This window comes from Manis pentadactyla, chromosome 8 (genome assembly GCF_030020395.1).
Source record: "Manis pentadactyla isolate mManPen7 chromosome 8, mManPen7.hap1, whole genome shotgun sequence".
In the NCBI taxonomy this organism is placed as follows: domain Eukaryota; kingdom Metazoa; phylum Chordata; class Mammalia; order Pholidota; family Manidae; genus Manis; species Manis pentadactyla.
Genome location: NC_080026.1, coordinates 17,034,863 through 17,061,548, shown reverse-complemented (window position 1 = coordinate 17,061,548; position 26,686 = coordinate 17,034,863). Strand labels below are relative to the sequence as shown.

The 26,686-nt window shown below is 33.8% G+C and overlaps 1 protein-coding gene across 2 annotated transcripts in view; it reads left to right on the top strand.

Moving 5' to 3' along the window:
- The window catches only part of KCNJ3 (potassium inwardly rectifying channel subfamily J member 3), a 138,580-nt gene extending 133,894 nt beyond the window's left edge, over window positions 1–4,686 (top strand). Inside the window, exon 3 of one of the 2 annotated variants that reach the window (XM_036928309.2) lies at window positions 952–4,686. In XM_036928309.2, coding sequence (XP_036784204.1) covers window positions 952–1,538 — 587 coding nt within the window. In that variant the 3' untranslated portion in view covers window positions 1,539–4,686. The remainder of the gene's footprint in view (window positions 1–951) is intronic. The other variant, XM_036928310.2, reaches the window with a different exon arrangement.
- The last annotated feature ends 22,000 nt before the right edge of the window (window positions 4,687–26,686 follow it).

Below are 26,686 nucleotides of genomic sequence, written 5' to 3'. Positions count from 1 at the left end.
GTATGGTTTTAATTTATTCATTACTTCAAGTCATCACACAATGAATACTCAGAGGTTGACTGATTTAATAGTAACTCAGTCTAAATATATGGTTTATGAAGAGAACACAGTTGAGTAAATCAGATTAGACTGAGGTAAATAATATTTAAGCAATGTAATATATAAATAGCAAAATTTTACATATGATTTCCAGCGTCCATATTCAGAGATTCCTATGGCAGGAATAGAACTTGCAACATCACACTGGCCCAGATTACCTACTTTATCATACAGATTTCTAAAATTTGACCTAAAGTTCATCTTGGCCTTGCAAGTCCAGAGGAATGGAACAAACATAGTGACTTTGCATTACCCCAAATAGAAATATTTTCAACTTTTATTCATTTAGCAAATAATATCTCACTTATTTTTAGACATCGTATGAGTATTTCACATTTCCAGACATGTTTTATGTCACGCTTACAGCAAACCTGTGAGACAGGTATTTCCCATGCTTTACAAAAGAGGAAAATGATACTCAGTATCTTTCTGAAGTTTACACAGTGATATATTTTGGATTCAAAATCAAATTTGTCTCATATATCACACTGCTTTTTCACTGTTGGAAAATGATTATGTCTTCTCTCTACTTATGTCCTTATAGAGACATATGCGTTCTGGTATCATTCTATGCCATTTTTATTTTTGGTTTATGAATAATCAACAATTAATTATTCCTTGATGTATTGCCCTGCAAAAAAGAACAGTAATACAAGGACCTTGTGTTTTCACTGGAAGAAAGCATATGTGTCAAAGCTATTAAAGTATTAAAACTTATATTCTATTATTCAGTGTACTCAGGTAAACAATCCAAAGCTTAAGTAAGAAAGCACACTGAATGCCTAGGTCAGAGTAGCACTGCATGTACTTCTGCTGTGCATACTTCATCAAGGGCTTTCTTTCTGCTTTTAGGGATGACTTGTCAAGCTCGAACATCGTACACTGAAGATGAAGTTCTTTGGGGTCATCGTTTTTTTCCTGTCATTTCCTTAGAAGAAGGATTCTTTAAAGTTGATTACTCCCAGTTCCATGCAACATTTGAAGTCCCCACCCCACCTTATAGTGTGAAAGAACAAGAGGAAATGCTTCTTATGTCATCCCCTTTAATAGCACCAGCCATAGCTAACAGCAAAGAACGACATAATTCTGTGGACTGCCTAGATGGGCTAGATGACATTAGTACCAAACTTCCATCTAAGCTGCAGAAAATTACTGGAAGAGAAGACTTTCCCAAAAAACTCTTAAGAATGAGTTCTACAACGTCAGAAAAAGCCTACAGCTTGGGAGATTTGCCCATGAAACTTCAGCGAATAAGTTCAGTTCCTGGCAACTCGGAAGAAAAACTGGGATCTAAAACCACCAAGTTGCTGTCTGATCCCATGAGCCAGTCAGTGGCTGATTTGCCACCAAAGCTTCAAAAGATGGCTGGAGGACCAGCCAGGATGGAAGGGAACCTTCCAGCCAAATTAAGAAAAATGAACTCTGATCGATTTACATAACCAAACACCCTCTTCAGCATTATTTATTGTTTGACTTAGTCCAATATTTGGTTGATAAGGTACTCTTCTCTAAGGAATCTGAAAGGTCCATTTTCTCCCTAGTCATATTTGCATATCTGAGACCCCTTCCTTCCCAAGTATTGCTACTGTTCAGAAAGCAGAAGTTGTGAAGGGAGGGCATCACGAGGAAGTTCTTATTAATGGGCATGTATTATCACCTCACGCATGCAATAACGTGCAAATTTTGCGTTTAGTTTTATGGCATGGTTTATATATGGTATATTTATATTGTATATTCTCAAAAAATTATATATATATATATGTATATATATATATATTTAAAGGGGTGGTACTCTTCATGACATTTTTAATATATGTATTAAGCCAAACAAGAGTGGATAGTTTTCAGGGCGATAAAACTACATACATATATATATGTGTATATACATATACCTATATATGTATATACACACACGTACATATATATATATCTGATAAAATTGTGATGTTCTGTTCAAAACTAGTTCTTGTGCATGTTTACTTTATTAGTCTAGGAAGACTTCTGGCATTAATTACTAATACCAAATATTTTAGCCTTAAAATTTGTCATTTTAGAATCTGATTTGATGTTCTCTTCTGTTTAAGGTCCTGGAAGGTTTTCAATTGTACTTTATAGGAGGGAGTCAATCACACAAATCTATGTTATTTATGGCCCTACAAAAATATAACCATTCTATATTTATCTTGTAAACCCTAGAGATTACCAATATGCTAAAAAATTCTTATGATTTTAAAAGTTGCCAGCACTGGGGAACAAATAAACATCGATTAATTTGAGAACTGGTCATTTGCTGGATGAGTTGAAGTCTGGAAATCTGTTTTGTATATGACCTACTATAAATATGAGCTATGAACAAATACTGAATTACTGTAATTGTCAGTAGCCAAGTTACACTGCATATATGAGAATCTGCATGAAATTACATCATCAGTGGTCCCTGTTTCAAACTGAGTCAATTGGTAACATTTTCACTCTTTTTCTGAACTTCTGTCATTTTAAAAACCAATAATTCATTCTTGAGGAGACACAACAATACAATGAAACAAATGATAAATATTTATGCTTAAAACATGTATGTCTTAATGAGCCTCTTTTGAATGCTGCTCTTGTTTATTAGTTGTAATAGGCATTAGTTGTAATAGGATAGACTTTTTCCTCACCCGGGGAATGTATCCCATCCCATGCCTCTCCCTCAGTTCAGTAGGAATGTTTTCTATATCCCTGAGAGAAAACTAGATGAAGGTATTTTACCCATGTGGGGTTTTTTTGTTTGCTTGTTTGGTAAAAACTGGTATTTGGGGTGTCTTGGATTCCTGGCCTACCAAAATAATTTTTGCAGTACTATTTTTCTAACCCCCAGGTCTGATATTTATTACTCTTTAGTGAGAATCAAAACTATTGTTCAGTAGAACACCTGCAAAATAAAGATTTGGAATGCAGAGATTTTTATGAAAACTTACAAGTGCTCCTTATCAAAATATCATGGATTTTCCTATAAAAATTACTTGGTCATTGCTACCTAAGTCTGTTCAGGATTAATCTATTTCTCCTTATTAATAATAAAGTCTTGATAACTATTTCAGGCTCCCATCATTTCCCACTTTTTAGCAATCCTGTGATGATTTTCATATTGGAAAATTATTACATTAACGATTCTCTCATTAAATACAATAATGTATCTGGCTACCTCTGTATCAACCAAATTCTGTAGGTGCAAACACATACTAGGGCATTGTTACTGTCAAAATGGTCAACCTGAGCATCCGTCCACTGTGAGTAGAGCTGGTTGCCCCAACCCTAGGTCTCCAAGCTTTCTTATTTGAGGGATGTAGGAATAGTAGCTGAAATAGAAATATTAGCCTCAGAGAGAGAAGGGGTCTCAGTGGGGGATGGGATCTTTATAATCAATGGATCTTTGCAATCAAACTGCATAGACCATTTCGTCCAACCACTCAAAGTAAATAGAACCATAATTGAATTTGGAGATCCATTTTAATTTGTCTTTGGTATCAAGGATAACAAGGGACCAAAAACAAACTCTCCAATTTATTCATTCATTCCACAGATTTTTGCATGACTTTTATGTCCTAGGTGCTTTTAGCTCCTGGGGACTTGGGCATGATTAAGTCAGAGGAGGTCACTGCCCATCATTGGGTATCAGGAGAGTGGGGAGGGAACACTGTGGAGAGGGACCGAAAACAAACGAGATGATGTCAGAGAGTCAAAATATCCCTCAGGGTAAGGAAAACAAGGTGACAAATCAGAAAATGACCAGGTGGAACAAGAACTGATTCCTTTAGAAGAGGTGACTGGCTCAGGGAGGGGATGGTATTTGAACAGAGACCTGAATAAGGAGAAAGAACTACTGTTGTCAAAATTAATTTTTCTTAGTGAACCCTGTTCCTTTATCTTTTCCACATGTGTATGGGAAAGGTATGATTTCTGCATGTAATTGCAGTTTAACCCCTATTGGTCATAGGTCCCAGTTTATCTGGGAGAGGCCCAGTTCATACCTGTTGTACCTGTGTAATTATTAACAGCACTCCCTTTCGCTCTTAGTATGTCCCGATTTGAATGATATATGGTGACTCTACTTTTTTGTTGAACATAACTAATTATGAAGTCTGATATATTTGGATAAAAATAAAGAATTCCTTTTTCTTCTACTTCTGTTGACTTCTTTGACACTAATCATTCCAAGCAAAATCATCTCACTTTCATGTTTCAGCCTGGATGACTTCTTATCAAAGTGATTTAATGTAACACTTGTTCCATCTGTACATGACATGCTTTCTCAGCAATGAAAAATTATGCATTTTATTGACTGAATAAAAAAAACTGCTTGTATTTCCATTTCAGAAAGCTCGAGTCAAAGAAAGGAAAAGTCAACTTAAGCCAAGGTAATTTTCAACTCACCAATGTGGTGACTATTGAAAAACAAAATATCATGTGTTCATAGAACTGATTCATTTTACTGCACAACTGGAAACCAGTCCCTTTTTATGTGATTTTCACTGTATAAGTCTTTTCCTGGTAAACTATTTCATTTTATTTATCAAAATGATGTAAATAAAAGAAATACAATTATTTTGATAAAGCTTTCCTTCAGTTCAAGTATTTCTCCTCAGCAATATGTGAATATACTTTTGTAAATATATACAGATTAAAAATAAGGATATTTTATTATGAATTATTTCTAAGACTCTTACGCTGTTTTAAATTCATCCATATATGGCTTTAAATACTATGAAAAGTATTTAGTTGTCTCAGTACTCAAGAGCCACTTTGTCTAGACAGGATGGATCCATAATGGATTGTTACTCTTGGAGAAAGGGTGAGATTTTGTGAAGGTGGATTATGTTCTGTCTGTATTATGAAAATTTCTATCATTCCATTCTATGAAGAGTGTTCAGCTTGACTGCACAGCGCACCTGCGGGCTCTACTTCAGAATTACTGCTTGAATGACATGTACATATGCAGACTAGCATCAAACTAAGTGCATTTTTTGGCATGCAATTAATCATCATTTAAATGTCAAGGACATTTAGGTTATAAAAATATAAACTCATGTATTCAATAATGCAAGTTCAGTTTTATAAAATCTATAATAAACTTCATAACATCACCAGGTTTAATTTTCACAATGTGCTTATCATTTTCCATTTTCCATCAATTAATTGCTCATATTCTATGAATCACTCTGTTTATCAAACTCCAAAAATACAAAGATCCGTTCAACACAACTCATTCTTTTGGGGCTGCTTTTAATTGGGTTCCTTATAGGGAACCCAAATTTAATGAGGTGGATTATGTGAGACCTGCATTTCTTGAAGGAAGCTTCATGACCATCTTCTCTGCTGAACCAGTGTTTCAAAAACAATAATAAGTAAAGCAAATACATAGTTCCTAATCTCATTGAAATATGAAATGTTCAGTTACTTTTCTTGAAAGTGTTTCATTAAAAAAAAATGTGTTCCTAATTTTGGATCATAACAGTTCAATGATATACTGTAATGTGGCCCGACCCTGGCACCTCAGAGAATTAATTCAAAAGGCCAAGAACCTGCAGTGTTTGGCCTACAGGAGTTCAAAAATGGTGGTGCTCATCATTCAGTAGAATTTCTTCAAAAGTCTGATTTTTTAACCTGAAGAGTTGCCTTGAAAGCATGGCTGTTTCAGAATATTGGGCCTTTTTTGTATGATCAATGGAAACTAAAGGAAACAAATATGGCAGGACCCATTATTTCCTCATCGCTTACAAAGAATCACATGCTTAACTGCTGCTTATCCTTTCGCAGCAACCTGTGTTGATCACTTGCATGGTGATTTGCACACATTATTTGAATCTTCACAACTCTACATGGTAGAGATCATCCCCATTTTACACTTGACGAAAGTGATTCTCAGAAAGGCTGTTTAGCTAGTTTTTAATTAAATCCACAAACATGAGTAGTCCCTGCCTTCTGGGTGGTTCTGTTGTTATTTACATACAAATCTTTAAGCATTCTTATATTGTTTCTTCTTTATTTTCCACTTGGGGGCATTATCCAGTAGATGAAGATCTAGTTCTGTTTCAACTCATTACCCACTACACCTCCACAACATCCACCCCACCCTAAATTTCTAATACCATTACATTATATTTTAATTATATTAATTATTGGTGTTTTTATTAAGTGTTATCACGAGTTTTGTGTTTTGATCATTTTTCTCACCCTTCACAGCTTCCCCGCACCCAAGAATTAATCGTTGTCTCATTTTTTCTTTGCTTACTTATGTATATACTTATCATTGATTCAGCCACAATGTCTTTCCCAATTATAAATACTTTCATATTAATTCATCAAACACATTAGATACTTGAACAATTTTATCTTCTTGACAAAATGTCAACCAAAGCTCTATAAACTGCTGGATTACATAAACTTACTTAGGATTCTTGCTTGGGAATCTCCTTTATCATTATCTTGGGGGATTATATTCACCTCATCCTTGGTGTAGAAATCCTGTTTCATGGGACATATGCTTCCATCTTTCTTGGTACTTTTCTGTTTGGAAAATGAAGCACATTTTTGAGAAGTTCCTGAGAAAGAATATATTGTAGTAAATTTTTTGAGACCTTGATACCTTTAAATAAATTAATATTTTCCTCATAATTAGTATTGATACTTTAGCTCCATGTAGAAATTACTTTCCTTCTGAATTTCAGTGACATTGTCCCTCTTTTTCCCAATTTCCAATGTTGCTGTTGAGATGTCTGATGTCACTCTGAATTTTAACTTCTTATATGAAACATTTCTCTCTTAATCTTAAAGCTTTGCTGTGCTCTTTCAATCTGGAAATTCACATCCTTTAGGAAAAATTTAAGTTGTTTATTTACTCCCCTGTATTTTCCTAAGTTCCATCTCTCTAGAATTTTCATTATTTGTCTGTTGGAACTCTTAGAATGAATTTCTAATATTCTTGTGTTTCCTTTTTTACTATGTCTGTATTTTTTCTCTACTTTCTTGGAGATTTTCTTCATTTTTATCTTCTATGACTTTTTTATGTCCATTTATTATATTTCACTTCTCTTCCAAGATTTTCCTTTCTTTTATATAGTCTAGTTTCCAGTTCTGAGAGCTAAGTGGGCTCAGCAAAAGCCTCTGTCTCCAGTTCCTGAGCAGATCCTCATCCTCAAGTGTGCTTCAGAGTCCTGCATTCTATATAATGTTCTACTGTCATCCAAAAGTAAACCTTCCGTTTTCTTCCAAGGTGGGAAAGTTGAGTTGATTAGAACAAAGGAAAGTACTTTTTCCTGACCTCTTTACTGTGCTATGCTTTTATAATACCATTGTTTCAGTATTTCAGGAAGTAGCAGAGATAAATGCTTGCATTTAATCCTCCACTTTGAGAAGAAAGGCTAATTTAGCTGTATTAGTTTTCTATCACTGTTATAACAAATGACCACAAATTTAGCACCATAAATAATAGCAATGTATTATCTTACAGACAGTAGATGGAAGCCTGACATGGGTTTCACTGAGCTAAAATCAGTGCCTCAGGCATGCATTTCTTAGTAGAGGCCCTAGAGGAGAATCCATTTCCTTGATCTTTCCAGTTTCTAGAGGCCACAACATCCTTTAGCTCATTGCTGCTTCCTTTCATCATCAAAGACAGCAAAGTTGAATCTCTGGACCTTTCTTCCACAGTCACTTGTTCTGACTCGTCTACCTTCCTCCTTCACTTGTAAGGACCATTGTGATTTCACTGGGCCCACCTAGATAATCCAAAATAATCTCCCCATCTCAAGGTCCTTAATTTAATCTTGTATGTCAGTCTCTTTTGCTAAGTAAAGTAACATATTCACAAATTCCAGAGATTAGTATGTGGACTTGGGGGGCCATTATTCTGATTGCCTCACCAAACTTTTTTACTCATTCTGTTTTATATAAAGAGAATATAATTTGAACAAAACATTTCCCTCCCAAAATCTAAATGTATTTGAAAATAAATGTGGGCACTTAATTTTAATAATGGCATCCTTTCTTGTGAAGAAACATATTTAACAAGACATTATTTAATTATTCTCTTAGGAATTTTTGTCAGAGTCTGTGAGCAAATGTCTGACCAGGTTTTATTTTACAGTTCCTCATAGAGGAGAAAAAAAACAAATAAAACAAAACAAAACAAAACAGAGTTTCATGAAATGGATTCAAAATAACATCCACATTTTCAATGTCTTGAATCTAATTCATCTTAATCACCCACCCTTTGCTCTTAAAGCAATAATAAGGGTGGACCTAAGTTTCAGTAGTTCAGCCTAAAAGCTGCTGTCAGTATTTGTTGGCAGAAAAATATCACTGTGCCTCAGAGACACTTAAGATGCATAAAATCTTGTGACTAGAAAATTTTAGAAATAAATTCCATTGTATTTTAACCAAATGATCGATGAACTGCATGAAGAGATTTTGGATGGTATCACAAGAGTTGGCACTTTGATCAAGCTTTAAGTTTTAGCGGCTGACTGAATAAGAAGGGTAAATCCGAAAATGCAGGTTTATTTAGATGCAGGTTTCTCTTCGTAAATGAAAGCTGATAGCGCTGAGGCACGTCCGCTAGCCAGTATCCCATTGCTGTAAAGAGAAGTGAAGTCTAATGAGATTCCTGGCTCCTTTTCTTTAGTGAAGGTTCCTAAATAAATGATTGTTCTTTATCATCAACTTTTATTTCCTCCCCCTCTTCACTGCGCAAATGACTTCTCAGTGTCAAAAAGCAAGATATATTAAAGGGAAAATTGGGCAGAGAATGAGAATTAATTACATGATAGACTTCTATTTTTGGCACCCTGTAAATGTTTGAATTCACTGGCTCTCACTTTCCCTATATATAAAATTTATAGTATGAAATTACATTACACTATATTATGATACCTATTTCAGATTACCTAAAACTTCACTTAAAATATCCAGATTTGAACACCTGAATGAACTCCTTTCTAGTCATAGTTTTCTGACTAAACAAAGTTTTAGACTCATTTGATGCCAGCCACTTTCCATTCTGACTGACAGAGTTAATGTTCGGCTGGAAAGAAGACACTAAATAACAGATAACTTCATAAATTGACATCTATACTAAAATAGGAATATATATATAGTTTCTTAAAGAAGGTAAGGATTAATTGTAAATTTTAGGCTTGTTAATGGATAAAGTAACTATTGACTAAGTTGGAGGAAAAAATTTTGCTTTGGGAAGTATGCATTATATTTTGTTTTAAAGAGGGTAGTATTCTTCCTTAGAAGAGGATCAAAATGTTGGTTATAGTTGGAATGGGGCACAAACTATGAACGACCAGTATTCATATCAATAATCTATTCTGAATCAGTAAGTTATTTTTTAGTCATTGGTTATATATTTTATTTGGTTTATTTCCCCAATACCCTATGAAAACTTGCCACATTGGCAAACATGCCTCTTCTATCGAGGGAGCTCTTACTTGAAAATTATGGAATCAGTTTGTACCAAATGTAGAATTGACATCACCTGTGTGCATTGACATGAACTTTCTGGGTATTCATTATCAGTTTAAACTTAACTACAGGGTTGAAATGTTCACAGAGACCCATCAGCTTAAAAGCTTTGAATAATAATCACTTATTTGATCAACTTTGTTTGCCTACTATGTTGTAGGTGTTAATAAATACATTGGAGTTATAGAATATACTAAAAGCAAAGGAGCTCCAAACTTAACTAGAGAGGAGTGCTAATCAAAATACAGTTCTAAAAAATGTTTTAAAGCATAACTGCACAGGATACTATGGTTACTGAGAAAGAAGGCGAACCATCTCATATCTGATGTGGGTTGGGGTGGGACTAAAGAAGGTGAGAAGATCTTGAAAAATATTTTGCAGTAACGGAGGCTGGGATTGTGTTTTCAGATATTTGAAGAAGTTACATAGATAAGGAAAAGGGGAAGAAGTAAAGGCAACTGTATAGATTCATGGAGTTTAGAAACCATATTATTGTTTTGCAGATATAAGCAGTTCAGAAAGACTAAACTATGGGATGTGAAAAGTGGATTAATATGGGAGATAATTAGAAAGGTAAATAGGGGCCCATTCATAAAGGATATTATAACCCACAGAAAACAGTTGTGTTTTTATGTTGAAGACAACTTTTAAAGATTTTAAAAGGATGGTGGGATCGAATATGTATTTTAAAAAGTATGTTCTTTACAACATATATACTATGGTTAAATGAACTCCACAATTTTCATTCCATTGGAACCAGTATATTTTCCATTAAACTTTATTTATAGCTCACATCTCTCAGAGAAACAATGTATGAGGCTTAAAAAATGTTATAGGAAACTACGAATAAAATCAAATACACAAGAGAGATGAGAAAAAAATATATTCTAGCTGCAAAGGTTAATATAGATGCTGTAACTGAATGTAATATTTCACTCTTGGCAGGTAAGAAAAATAATCATTTTATGTGGTTCCCTTATCTGAAAAGGAGAAAGCCAACAATTCTCCAAAGAACCAATCATTTCAGATCTTTTTGGATTTCATTAGACTTTCACAAAGATGTCTTTTTCCTTGAGCATTGTGATCAAGCACACCAAATCACCTGAACCATTCCCCAAAGTAAAGTGCTATTTGAAAGTTTACTTCCTCTCTTTCGTTTTCTTGTTATATATTTAAGACATTAAGTTGTTTTGAAGAAAGATGGTAAAATGTAAACTGAAAAAAAAAAGATTAAAAAATATAAAAATTTTAATATTGGACCACTTGCTAATCAAGAGATGATTTTGTATCAGGTATGAATTTCAAGAGGAATAACTCAAATTCACCTCTAATCTAAGGTATGATGATACTTTTAAAAAAGCAATATCCAGTGTTGGCATATAAGAGTCATCTGAAATAATATAATAGATTTTCCATTATCTGAGGTTTAATCATTATATATTCACCTGTTAAATAACTAGAATTTAAAATGTATTTAAAAGCTTTTCCCAATAATTACTTGCAGAGGACTAAAAGATTGTCATCAGACATCACTCTAAGAAACAAACGTTCATACATTGACCCTTTCCTTCAACCTAAGTATTCACCATAGTGACCCATTGATGTGGACCACATGGGGACTGATATCTATATATTAACCACATTCATTTACATTCCTGGCACCGTATGAGCTTTGATGAGATACAAATCAGTTGCTCCCTTACAATTTTATAATTTACATTGGTATTTATCTACAAATTTACCATTTGTAGCTAATTTATGGGAAGAGAAATGAAAGCATAGCCAGAAATGAAAACACAATATATGTGTTTGTGTGTGTGTGTGTGTGTGTGTGTGTGTGTGTCACGGTTTCCCCCAAATCATACAGATCATTTGGAATGTCAATAGAAATAGAATTGAATTGCTCACCACCCCAATCAATTTCATGAAAAATGGATGCCAATACAGTGTATTCTCTGCAAAACTTGGTTAGGTCAGACTTATGCCAACCTCCACTCATTCTCACCTTATAACTCTAATTTAATTTATAGCTAGAGAAAAATTAAGTAAATATGGCAGACATTTCTGGCCTTATAAGCAGGTTTATTGTCAATTTTCTCCCTGAAAAATTCCTCAATTTAGAAGCTCTCTTAGAGGAAATTCATCCCTGGCCTTACCTGAGTACTCAGTGGGCTTACTGACAGCTGACTTGGTAAAAACCAAGAGGGAAATAATTTTGAGAAGCCTGACAATAGGAATAAGTAAGTCACCCAAACTCTGTCTCAGATCAGTTTAAAAAAAAAAATCTAAACAGCCAGATCACTAAGCCACATATTTGCTTTAATGTTAGAGTCCATGCCTAATCAATGCATAGAAGATAACTAGAACATAGTTCCAAGATAATAAATGAACTAGTATATTTTGGTGTACATATATGTATATACATTCCCAGGAAATTTGAAATGTGAATATTATACTCCTTGTTTGAGTCAGAATAAAGAGGCTATAGTTGTTTTTCAGGTACATAAGTGATTTCAAAATAAATATGCAAGTGATAAGAGGATATTGGAAATAAATAAAATATTTTGATTTTTTAACACATAGGAGGGCTACTTTTGTATTTACCTATAAATGAGACACTGAGGTTATAGAATAATTTCAGCCGAGTCTAACGGAAGGAAACTATAATGGAGACAATTCAGTGACTCTAGCCTGCACCAGGGATCCAGGTAAACAATCTGGATGATTCATGTGGTTTGCTTCATGCTGCGGCTTGATTGTTTGTCAATAATTCTTTCAGTAAACAGATGAGATTTTATTTGCCAACTGTAAAACTATTTTCTTTTCCATAGTCATTTTCCAAATAGAAGTTAGTCTCATGTCAGTGAGGATATGTTTGGTATTGAACTACATCGGATTCTTTCTTCAGAACTAAAGAAATATTTCTCAGGTAATAATGGGTGTGCAATTACCATTCCAAGTACCCTTCAGAAGGTTTGAGATACAAACACATTGAGCCCTTACTTAATCTGCATTCCTTTCATATCCAATACAATAGGTAGCTTCTCACATAAAATATGAAATAATAGTTGCTGAGCACTTTTTCCTGATAAAGTCTAATTAAACTGGCTCTTTGGATCTCCCACCCATGGTGAGAAATATATGGGTCTGCTTGTCTTTGAATAAGAATTGAATATACATTATAATAACCCAACTACCCAGGAGTAATATGATCAAGAGAAGTGAGAAATATTCCTTTCCTTGTGACTGTAGGATTCGTGGCAGCTCACTTCTTCAAAGCCAGCAATGGAGAGGAAGACAGGAGCTACACTTTTTAGGTATCATGCATGTAAAACTATCTAAATCCCATCACTGTGCCACATTCATTCCAGCTAAGCAAACCACAGGGTGGTGATTATATACAGGCATTACTACCAGCAGACAGGAACCATATGAGGGATTTTTTCTGTCTGCCTCGGAGGCTAGGACAATTCTGAATAGAATTTAGCAATTTGAACTGATTAATTTCCAAAAATTCTAAGTTAACAGGAAGTTGCCAGAATATGTCCACTGTTGCTCTTTCCAACCTCAAATCTGTACTACTCCATGCAAACCTCCAGGTAGCTCCCCGACTACATTTTTATTTAGTCCTACAAGTTTCCAGATTTCCAAATTGACTGGAAGAAAAGATGTATATCTCTGAGTCAGATCATACCCATAATGGTAAATAAAACGTTTATTGGTCACAAAAACACCTGGGTAGCAGTAATTAGGAGAGGCAATTTTTAAATTATCCTTAAATGAACATTCTCCCTTCCTCAAATTATGTACCTCTTCCTTTACTTCTGTGTTTATTCATCTTTTATTTTACCCTTTTTTCTACTTTTTAGATCATCATCCTCAAAAAATATGAGGTAGCTTTTTAAATAGAAAAAGTATATAAAAGTTATATAAATTTTTTTGAAAAATCAAACATGGGAGCATAGCCATACCTAAAATGACAGAAAAATTAAGCAAGAATATATGACTCAAAGGTTCTTAACTTAGTCATGTTTTAATTGGGCTGGGAAGTTGGTCTCACTTTTCAGAAAGTGATCTGAGGAACAATTATTTCACTTATTTTTATATTTAAAAGCTTACAGGAAATAGGGCCTTATGTATTAAAGTTAAAGATAACTTAATCTGTAGCATTGCCACTCCTCTGTACATCCACTAGAGAAAACTCAGGCACATTTATACCAGGAAACATGTCAAAGAATATTCACAATAGCAATTGTCCGTAATGTTGAAAAACCAAAAAGACCCAATGTTCTTCAACAGCACAAAGGAAAAATAAATTGTGGTAAGTCTATACTGTTGAATCCTATTAAAAAAATGAAAATAAAGTAACTAGACTACAGACAACAATGTAGATGAATCTTAAAAGCATAGCATTGTATAAAAAAGGAAAACTTTAAAAAAATTAATTTCTCTCATGCATTTTTGCAAAGGACAACTTGACAGAGACTGTAGATGATGTCAACAGGCAAATTCTAGCTGCAGCTGGTTACTGGAATTACCAGGTTGTGTAGCTTTTTCCTGTAATCTCCCTCTGTAAGTAATAAAACATTACCAGTGTACCACCGCCACCACAAAATCTCACAAGCTAAAATATGAAGATTGTAACACAATTATTTAGATAACAATTTATAAAAGGTAAGCAAGAAACATGATAGTACAGTTCTCATGACAATGGCCAATAAGGAGATGTCATTTTTGCACACGTTCATAGACTAAAACACTAAATGTGTTTGGAGTTTCCAAACACAAAATGCCATTTATTTCCCTTGTCTTGAATATTTTTGCTATGTTAGTATTTAGATTATACTAATTTCTTCATTAAAATGGAATGAATACCGAAGAATTATTTCTTTGATGACTTAGGCTTTTCATTTCCCCTTAAAATCTTTTCCTATAGAATAGTAACTCCAATATGAATATAAGCATATACATACAAATACACTCAAGCATTGAATTCAACAATTATTTTTAAACAAGTACTCTTAAACGTGACATATCTACAAACATATCTCCTTGCAGTAGGATCAAAGCACATTTGAATTTTAAAGGTACAAATAAGAGCAATCTTTATTTCCCTAAGGATTTTTTAAAAATCTAAACAATCTTTGATTGTGGTCTTAAAATATTCATTTTTCTGGGTAAAAGCAAGGTAACTTTGTTTTGGTATGTATATTGAGATGTGTTGAGTAAAACTGTTGAAAAAAAATGAGCCATATACATGTTTCAGCTTCCAAGATCAGTTTTTCAACCTGAGATTGAAAATTTAACTTACAAAACTCAATACAAAAATTCACATGGAATAATTTAAGATGTATTTTCAATAGTATATCTCAAAAATCAGTATGATCTTTAGATAAAGCTGATTGTAGAACAGACTTAAGAATTTTGACATTTGCATTCTTAAACCTTTTCACTAAAATAGAAAGTGTCACTAAATTGCTCATTCAATTATATCTGGTTCTGTAGGGAATGATGTTTTAGGCAGTGCAGCAAAAAGAGTAAAAGCATACAATTAAAGAGGACAACAAGAATGAGTGGGTGCATATAAGTTAACGTTTCAGTAATGTAGAAGGGAAAGTGGTTTGCTATTCAGCTAAAATGTAAAACATGTAAATAGAAGTTATATTAAGAAGTGAAATGATTTGGGAACTGGGGCCAAAGGCTGAAATTGCTTCTGAGAATTAAAGTCTTGGGAATATCAAATGTTTGCCTGTATGTTTTGGATGGCACAGCTTGAATAATGAAACAGGTGAAAGGATTGTTTCAAATGATAATTTTTGATTCGGCAGTATTATAATAAAGCTAATAAGCAAGATAGAAAAGGACAAGAAATTATAGACTTGAATCTATTACCCTGGTGAATGTAGAATGGCAGGCAAATACTATAAATTTCTGAGAATATGAGTCTTTTCTGGTTAATAAAGTTTTTGTTGTCTGAGCTCTTTGACGAATAGGCAGTAGGCTTTTTTGGTTTTGTTTTGTGTTTTAAAAATCAAATCCAACCAAGTATTCCCTGAATCATGTAGCAAATCATCAACATGTATTATCATTATTATTGTAGTTGTTATTTACGGAACCCTTACTATGTGCCAGGCATGACGATGATTCTTTTATGTGTATTTTCCTCTTTTTAACCTCCACAAGCATTCAGTGGGATAAACATAATTATTGCCCTCATATTAAAAATGACGATCTGATGCATAGAGTCATGGAAGCTTGACCAATGTTCTTCTACTGCAGGGAAGTGCTTCTCAATGAATGGAATGAATGTATTTTCTAAACAAATATGTATTACAGAAGACAAAATACCCCAAACAAAAAATATTTTCTCATGGAGTCAATATTTCAGTGTTGCAACGTAAGCAATAAATAAGGCAAAAAGGTAAAATATATTATCTGTAGATAGTGATGGACACCATAAAAAAACATAGGGAGGATGATAAGAATTGTTAAAGGCAGGACACAAAGGAGGCCTTCTGAGATGGTGACATTTCAATAAAGACCTGAAAAAGTGACTGGTGGTTACCATAGCGGAGGGGTTGGGGTAGGTAGGTGGGAGAGGGAGGGGGATAAAGGGGCACAAAAATCCTCAATCATAAATAAGTTGGTCAAAGGGATGGTAGTACAGCATGGAGAATATAGTCAATGGTTTTGTAACATCTTCCTATGTTGACAGATAGTAACCGCCCTGGAGGGGGTGAGAATTTAATAATATGGGTAACTGTTGAAACCCTATGTTGTATACTTGAGACCAATATAAGATTGCATAACAGCTATACTTCAATAAAAAAAGACCTGAAGGAGGTCCCATAAGCTCTCCAAGAGGAGAGCATTCCAAAAAATGGGTATATTCTAAAGGCATGAACATGTTTAGTAATCTGATTTCAAGAAATGCAAGGGCAATGTATCTAGGGTGAGGTAATGGGAAATGGTGGTAGTGGAAGTTGTGTGAAGATGTGTGGAATATTTTAATGATTTTGGATTTTACTGACATTGAATAAGAAGTTATTGAGAGAATTGAACTAAGGAGTGATATTGATCTCATTCACATTTTAACACGATCGCATTGACTTGCTGTGTAGAAAATAGGTTGATAAGGAGCATGGACAGCTCCAGGAGATCACTTAGTAGGCATTTGCAACAATCCAAACAGGAGATGCAAAGAGAAGAGCCAGCATCTGTGGATTTAGTAAAAAGTGATTGTGTTCTGAATATTTTTGAATATAGCTGACAGGACTTGCTGGCGTTGTAGAGTACAATGGCCCTTATAATTTTTACACAACATATGACAAATCAAACTATCCATACATATTTTGTAACCCTAGCTTTCCCATATAAGCATCACCTAAATAACTGTCAAATAAGACTCAAATAGAAAAGAAAAAGTAAAGGAAAAAGTTTACTTGCAAAGAAGTATGCAAGGAGGTATTTGATCACCAGATAAAAACATTTCAGGCACTTAAGAGAAAAGAAATCTGCAAGAATAACAAGGTCGTGATTGATGGAAAACTGCTGTGTCCCCATGTAAAAATCATATTTTCAAGGCTTGTCATAGATTTTCAGAGATCAGCCCTCCAAATTGAAAAAAAATTGTTTCTTGGGAGAAGATTCTGGAAAAGCTCCAGGTGTCATTTATTTAGGGAACTGGAACAAATTGGAGATGGGGTGGCTTTGTTTGGGGAGAAAAGGTTTCTTATTTATTTGTTTGTTTATATTGATTTATCTGAGGGAATAAAGTTCTTTTTTTTCTCTGATGTGGGATTCTGATACTCTGCTCACTCTAAGTGGAGGCAGGGCAGATGTTGGTTTTCCTTGACAATAATCTGCACTGGCTGGTATTAAATGGACCGACCACTACAAGCTGTATCTGTAATTTATCTCTATCCTTAGGCTGGCCTGCCTCATGGTTTTGTGTGGATTTTGCTTTAGACTGAGGGGCTGCACACTCACCAAGCTGCACTCCATGCTCCTCACCAGATGGTGATCCTTTTCATCTAATGGCTTAGGCCAGAGAGGAAATTTTTCTCTATTGTGTTTTTACAGAGAGAGCATCATTTTCTAATTTCACAAAGTGCTATATTGCCTAGCTGTTGAAAGTACTATCATACACTCCAGTATGACCGAGCCTGGATAATAGCATTCTTGTCTTCATGCACACATCAACACTTGATGAAAGAAAAACAAATGCTGTATCTATGATATTTTATAAAATAATTAAGATAAGCAGAGATACTAGCTTTCCTAATACATAATTCATATTAGCAGAATTATATATAGGAACCAAAAAGAGGTGAGTGAGTAGTGGAAAATCAAAGGACTCCTTGATGGGAACTCAACCACTAGCATCAATAAACTTCTCATATCTCCTATTGGAAATAGCCCTATTCATTAATCACAGGTAGGTAGAGATGTGTGGCTGGAGAAAAAATTTAGGAAATGAAGGCTAAAATTTTCTTCTGAAGTACAGAAAAATGTGATTTTTTCAATAAAATAAATGCCCATTTTTATTACTTGAGCTGATGTGCATAAGAGAGAAAGTAATGGACAGGATAAAGAAAATGAAAGTATCCGGCCATTTCCTCTTGCAGGTATCTACATCCAAACTTTGTGTCTACAGGCCTGGCATATCAGGGGCATTTTAGTCTCAAAACAACAAGGATGTCCTAGCCTATAGTACAGACCATTGCTACTTATTTATAATTATTGCCAAGATATTTTCAATTGTTCAAATAAGTTCCAGAAAATCTATGCACTCAATTCAGATCAAATTTAAAGGGAAATTAGTTGTTCATCAGAGCTGACAACCTAAAAGTAATTATTATGACATAGTGGATACTGTTATTTTTCAGAGTTTCACAGGATAAATTTCAGAACTTACAACAGGCTATACAGTGAAAAAGTATATCTCCTATGCTTTCCTTACTGAACTGCTTTATTCCCATCCCCAGTGGCAAAGACTATTGACAGTTCTGTTTTTATGTATCCAGAAATATTCTATATATGTACACATATATTGTTCACAAAATATTCCAGAGACACTTTATATACTTCTAAATAGAATTCATAGAAAAACATGTGTGTATACACACTCACAAATATATTAGCTTTTAGGTAATTATTTATAATATATATGTGTATATAGCTATATTTTTTAAATGTGCTTCCTTCCACACATGGTAGCATACTACAAACATACATTCAGTCATCCAAATCTTTCTTTTTTCACTTACTAGGCCTTGGAATATCCCTGAAAGAAAAAGCCCTGGCACTGGCTCTCTGGGGTCAAGAACAGCATGTACATTTTACACTTTGATAGACATTGTCCTGTTGAACCACATAGAGTTGGCACCATTTACACTTTCCCCTTCGGTGCCATTGCCTGCCCACCCTCACCTTTACATTGGGTTATCAATTTTATTTCACATTCCTTCAAATTGGCAGATGAAATATAGGTTGCATCTCTCTCATTTTGAAAGGATCGGGCATATTTTCACATTTTAAGGTTCATTTATCTTTCTCTGTGAAAGTCCATTTTAACCTTTGCCCATTTTTCTCTTAAGTTGACTTGTTTTTATCTCTCAATCTTATAGCTCCATGTGGAATCAGGTCTGGTTGTGTAGATGTTAAATTCTACTTTTCTTTGAGGTCTTCTGTGGAAGTTCAATTGGAGCTAACCCTATTTTGCATAAACACACCGTTTTGTGTCCTGTCACAGATTAGATTCCTTGGAAAGGGTTTTGTATGAGGTGTTTACTAATGAGTGTCTTGGGTATCCCAATATATGGAAGCAGAAGAAGGAAAAGGTCAAGCTGGGATGCAGGTCCCACGACAGTTCCACTTTCAGCCCAGGGAGCTCTGGGACTAAAATGCCCCTGATGTACCAGGCCTGCAGGCACAAAGTTTGGATGTAGATACCTGTGAGAGGAAGTGACCTGATGCTTCAGAACTGAGGCGCCCCTTGTATAGGCAGCCAACTGCCTCCTCACCATGTGGGTAACAAGTCTTTCACTGAAGAGCATTAGGCAGGTGCACATCATGGCATCCACAACATATGAGAACCAGCCCTAATGAAAACCTGAAGATGGGATTGTTTCTGTCCCTACTTCTCTATTGAAGTGCATATATTTGGTACTTGGCATGGAAGAACATTTGAGCCATATACACACATTGTTCTAAGGCATTTCATGGGGCTGAGTTTAATTATTTAAGGGAGTTCTTAATTCCTTCTTCTAAATATATTAGCAGTATTGTTAAGAAGCTGGAATTCTTTATAGTTATCACAAGATCAGACATTGTTCTGTTTAGTTAGGGCATAATGCAGATACAACTTACATTGAGGAGAGGCTTCATTTAGCAAATTTTGAAGAGCATTTACTAGTTATCTGAGACCTTTTCAGACGTTTTTTTTCTTTTCTCACTTAAGCGTGTCAAAATATTAGTTATTCTATAACTTTGAATAGGTACTTACAACTTAAAGAAAAAACAACAAGGCCATATAAGAAACACTTGAGAAGAAAACCAATGGCAATATATTAGAAACAGACAGGACTAAGGAACTGATTACAATGTGTGATTATATACAAAGAATAATTATTCTGTTTACAGTATTTTAAATTATAAACTAATCAAACTGCTTTTTTTTCATGTTTATAGGAATATGGAGTTTTGTTTAAGTATTTTAGTTTTAAATAGCTCACCTTTTTTAAAGTTTGCCAAAATAGCTCGTTTATTTTGTAAAAGATGAGTATTTAAAAATAATGTAATTTTAATTATTTAAATGGTGACTTTCACCAGCAAAATATCCCAGACTGACTGATGATGTTGGAGGCCATCAGAATCTGAATTCAGAAACCACTTATACCGGTGTTATACACCAGCTAAACTTGACAACTTGCTTACCTTGTGAGGTTACTGAGGCTTTCAGTAACTTAACAATATTGCTATTAGATTTAGAAAAAGAATGTATAATCCACTTAAACAAAATATTTTGGAATGAGGTTTAGAAAAAATGTCCTGAAAATTGGATAGGAGTCTAAATCAACTAAGTGAAAGGAAAGACCTAGCAATTTCTAGAATTAGCACAGTCAGTAGTGAGTAAAAAGGATAAGTGGTCAGGACACGAACATAAACAAGAATAACATTGAAAAAGATATATAATTGGTTACAAAGTGGGAAAAATGAAAAGTTTCAAAACTATTTCCACACACTTCAGTTTTGGACTGTCATTTCCCACTGGCCCCCTTCAGTTGATTAAATCGGAATCTATTATTCTTGTCCATCAATATTTCATACAGTGTAAATAAAGATGCAATATAATGTCACGGCTAAGGGGGAACAAGATTATAAAAGGGGCAAATTAAATTCTGGAAATAGACCTTAATATGTATTACATTTTGTAATTACAATGCATTACATTTTGTTACAAAGGTAATTTAAAGACATTTTGACATAATTAATATTTCCATACCTCAGGAATTGCTATGTAGTCACCTAATTTCATGCAGTTAGGCTTGCTAAATCTAAAAGTAACAGAATTTACCAATCAATATATTGTGTGATTAGATAGTAAAGAAAATCTAACTCTCTAATTTTCTCTAACAAGTATGAGTCAAGAATGGGAATAGACATACAATGAAAATGCACCTTATATAAACTTGTGCTAGGAACAGCCTTTAAGGGAAACCACATTACCAAAGATGATGAAAGATTTAAATCATGAGAATATATAACACTTTTCAGTCACAATGATCTAAAAATATAAGCAGAATATATATACCAGAAAATTAATAAACTAAGATATTGACAAATTTACAATTATATAGGATATTTTAACATACCTCTTCACTAGTTGATTGAAAAATTAGAAACAATTATTGTGTATCTAAGAAAAATGAGATTCATAATAAATTTAATGACTTTATACAAAACATTGCACTGCAAAAAAAAAGCACAATATTCATGCTAGACCATTCACAAAAAATGATCATATACTGAGTCATGAAGCAAGTGTCAGCAAATTTCAAATTGCTACAATCAAAGAATCTGCTCTCTCATCATAGTACAATTTAGCTGTTAATCATTAAGACAAAGATAAGTTGAAAAATCCTTATATTTAAAATTTAAGAGAGTACTTTAAAATGTTCATGGATCATAGAAGAAATTATAATGAGATTAGATAATACTTGAGTGAAATTATAACGGAAATACTACTTATCAAAATTTGTAGAATGTAGTAAAAGCAAAGAGAATTTTGTGCCTTAAATGCATGCAAATGTTGAAAAGAAAAATAATTAAAATTAATGAGCTAAGAATATCTCTGAAGAAATTAATTAAAATAAACCTCAAAAAATAAGGTGAATAAAATAATAGAGACAATAAGAATTCATGAATTGTAGAACAAATTAAAAATAGTAATGATTAACAGATTTACAAGTTTGACAAACTTCTGGCAAGATTGATCAAGAAAAAGAGGGTTCCAAAATAACAACTGGAATAAAATAGTGAGTATCACTACAGATAAAAGAGTAAGAATGGACATTATGAATCATTCTATTTTGATGCCTTTGAAAATGTATATGAAATGAGAATTTTTCCTAGAATGTAATTCAATTACCAAAACAGACTTGGGAATATATAGAAATTATAAATAGTTCTACAATCATTTTAGAAAATGAGTCAGTAAATAAAATTCTTATGACAAAGAAAACTCCACAGATAGATGGTTTAGTAAATTCTCATAGTCATGAAATAAATTATTCAAATGTTAAACAATTTCAGAGAATAGAGAATGAGGCACACTCTCCAAATTATTTTATGATGTTAGCACAATCTTAATACCACATCTAAAACAACATTTCTACTGTGTGACTATTTTACCAGTCTTCCTTCAGAAGTGTTGTGTTTATGATTAAGGAGGCAGGCCAAAATCTTGTGTTGGTTTTAATTGTTCCTTCTATTGATCCAGGCTACAACTTTAAGAGTCTTTGTTGCAACTTAGAAACAGATTGTGTTCTGTGGGGAAGTTGGGGTTCCTATGGCCAGGATTCTCACTGAACTTAAACCACCTGATGATGTAACTGGCCTGTTGCTAGGCTACCGTTTCCACATCTTTAGGCAACAAGCTGTTACTGCGCTATATAGAGAGCTCAGCCCAGTGCTCTGGGCAGAGGCAGAGACACTAGTGCTTGACCTACTGCCGGGAGAACAAGCCGGGTAATAAAACCTCTCACCCCAGAGAAAGTTTTGCTGTCAATTTCTTTGGTCACATTGAATCCATAGCTAATTTGCTGGGGGCTGAAACCCATTGGCAAGACAGTTTACAATGTATTTCAATTATGGATACCACAATATAAAGTGGGGCCCATCAAACTGGTCACTGTGAGCTGATGTTGTCCTTTAAGTTTAATGTCTTTGTATCTTCAACACAAAGCAATGACAATAATAAAGAAAATTATTATACACGGGTAGGCCTCTTGGTGTTCCTAAAAGCACAACATATATGTATATATAATAAGCTTAAAATAATTTATTTTAGACTCTGAGAGAACATACAAATATCTGTGCATAAGAGCACCTTGTGTAAAGGATTCATTTCTTTCTCAGCCTCCTAAACAAAGGTTAAAGCTTTCTAGTGGCCAAATGAGGTAAGGAGTGTCTTTACACCATAGCCAGAGAATGTCTTGGTGGCTACAACCTTCCATCTCAACAAACAACTCCCCCAGGACTCAACTATTTTAGGGCTTGGTTAATTCAAATTAATAAAATATGATTCTTGTCTCTAAGAGGTTTACAGATAACTACCATACATATGTAATATACTACACTGGAACAACAATTCCTGGAAGATAAGACATCTGCAATTCCTTCCCACCCCCACCAGCCAAAAAAACCCAGAAAATAAAAGAAAAGGGGTTATAAATAATACTTCCCACAATGGACAATTCTCTATATATTTTGATAATTTAATATGCATCTTTTTTTTCCCTGTGAATTCCTAGGCCGAAGTTTAAATCACCAAATATATAATAATAAATCTATTGAGAATATGCATTACTCTAAATGTACTGAAGGGTATTATAAGACACTGTATCAAATAGCCTGTAGGTATACAAATGTGTTCAGCATAGTTCTTGCCAGATACATAAGCACATCATTCTGGACACCTTCCAGGAATTATCATTGTCTTTTCTATGCCCTTACAAATTATTACTTTAATCATATATTATAGGAAAGGGTACATAAAACTAGTGTCCACTGAAAAAACAGTTCTGGCAATTCTACAGCTTTATAGACAAATTAATATGTTCATTTACATGCCTTGCAGTGGCAACACAGTTCTCAGTGAATTGATTTTGGCTTATCAAAATTTTCAACTTGTCCTCCCACCTCCTCACCCAACTTAGCGAGCAACCAAAATATATTTCTTGAAAGGAAGTAAGTCTCTAGGTAGTAACAGTAAACAGATAGCAAACAAAGGTATGGATTTTTTGGAGAGGGCAGTCATATACAGGTATAAACCTCTAAAAAGTACAGAGAATCCATGCATAATTCATTTACATCATGCACAATCATGATGATGTAAGAATCACAAGCTAATGACCTCACACAAAACACGGTATTTCTGTGCTGAATTCGATGATAATGCTTTGAGGGACTTGGTTTTTAACCCTTTGTTGATGCATGTTTTACAATGTAAAATTCACTCAGAATATTTCTGTTACCCTTAAAAGATCCTCCCTTCACAGTCACTACTTTTTCAGCTGCAGGCCATCACTAATCTCCTTTTCTCTATAGATTTGCTTCTTTTCTGGATGTCTCATATATGTAGAATCATAAAATGTCATCTTTTGTGTCTGAATTCATTCACTTAGCGTAATATTTTTGAGAGTCATCCATGTTGTCACATGCTATATCAATAGCTCTTTCCTTTCTATCATTGATAAGAATTCTACTGTATGAATATATCACATTGTGTTCCCCCACTTTTCTGTTGACAAAACATTTGGGTTCCCACATTTTGGCTATTATGAATAATACTGCTATAATCATTCTCATACTAGTCTTTTTTGTGGTTCTGTGTTTTTGTTTATTTGCTTAGAATCCTAAAGTGAATTTGTTGGCTTAGACGTAAATTTATGTTTAACATTTTGAGAATTACCAGTTTTTCAGACTGTTTCTTCCATTTGACAGTCTCATCATCAAAGTATGAGGGTTCCTATTTCTCCATATCTTTATCACACTTACAAATGCCTGTCAGATTAATATCCTAGGGTGTCTGAAGTAATATCTTACTGTGGTTTATTTAACATTTCCATAATAACTAATGACATTAAGCATCTTTTCATGTTTTCAGTGATCAAGAATATATACCTTGGATAAAATATTAAGTCCAAGATTTTTTGAAATCATTTTTTATTGAACTAAGAATGCTTTTTGTATATTTAAGATGCAAATAGTTTTACATATCTGAATTGTTAAGTATTTTCCCCTATATATGGCTTGTTTTAAATTTTTCTAATGGGGTCCTTAGAAAAAATTTTTAATTTTGGTGAAGTCCAATTTGTACTTTGTTTCTTTCATGGATCATGCTTTTAGTTTCACATCTTAGAAATCTTTGACTAATTTGAAGTCATGAAAATTTTCTTCTAGGTATTCTTACAAAAGTTGTATAATTTTAACTCCTGCATTTAAATCTTTCATTTTAAGCTAATGTTTGTGTACAATGTGCAAGAAGGATAAAGATCTGCATTTGTATATCTTATTGTCCCAGGGCTTTATGTTGAAAGGTCCGTCTTTTCTCTATCAAATCACTGTGGTGATTATGAAAAAAAACACTATATCACAAATATAAGGGTTTTTTTGGGGGGCATTATTAAATCTGTTTACTGATCTACTTATTGATCCTTAGGACATGACCAGACTATCTAGATTATTGTAGCTTTAAAGTTAGCAAGTTCTCAAAGTGAATGAATAACTTAACACAAAGCATACAAGACCGTAAATCATCACATGACCACAGGTAACTCCTCTACCATTGGAAGAAATGCAAATTAAAATAATGTCAAGATTTTAAATAAATTCTTATATAACTAGAACAATGAATTCATGAGTTATAAAATCAAATATAAACTCATACATTGCAATTTTATGTTTCAGTCTACACCCTGGAATAATTTGAAAAAATTATAAGCTTTTTCTTTTTTTAAAGCAAGGAACACAATACAGTGTGTAGCAGTAAAAAAAAAAAAAAAGGAAGAAAAAGAAGACTCTTCCAAGCAACCAAAGCAACCAGCAAACGTACATAAACCACATGGAATACCACAATGCCAATAAAAGGAGAAGAATGTGTACCCTGTCAGAAATGGAAAAACATTGCAAGAAATATATTAGATTGCATAAACAGAACAAAAAATAAAACAGAAATGGTGATTAGAGCATTTTACCCTATTGCTTTGGCTAAGTGACAAAGATGAGATATAAGTTTAGTGTGATTGTGTTAGCCTCATATTTGTCTTTGTAAATTTGTTCAGTTTTTATTGAATGCATTTTTTTTGTAAAAAGGTCTAAGGTCATAATTATCACACACCAATATATGTTTTAAAAGTGCAACTTAACTATGAAAAAGTCTCCTTTTCTCTGTGTGTGTGTGTGTGTGTGTGTGTGTCACAAACAACACTAATGTGTGACTGATGGAAACAAGCAGAATACTTTCTAACCTTTTTATGTGACAGACTTACAGACCTCAGCATTTGTGAATTTGGAGACAACAATACAGATTTCAGGTGATAGCTCAAATGTATTGAGTCAGGAAGACAAACTGACAGCTGCAAGGTCCTGGAGAATCTTTTCTCAACAGGAGCCCTTACATTTGTCATGATTTCATTAATTTTTAATTTTATCCTTCTTGCACTTTGTGTCACTCCAATTTTTAACTTTTACTCTTCCTTATACCTCACTGCTTTCCTACCTATTCTCTTACATTTCTCCTTCCTTCAATTCTCTGACTGTGTCCAGACTATTAATGTCAGAGTCTGGTTGT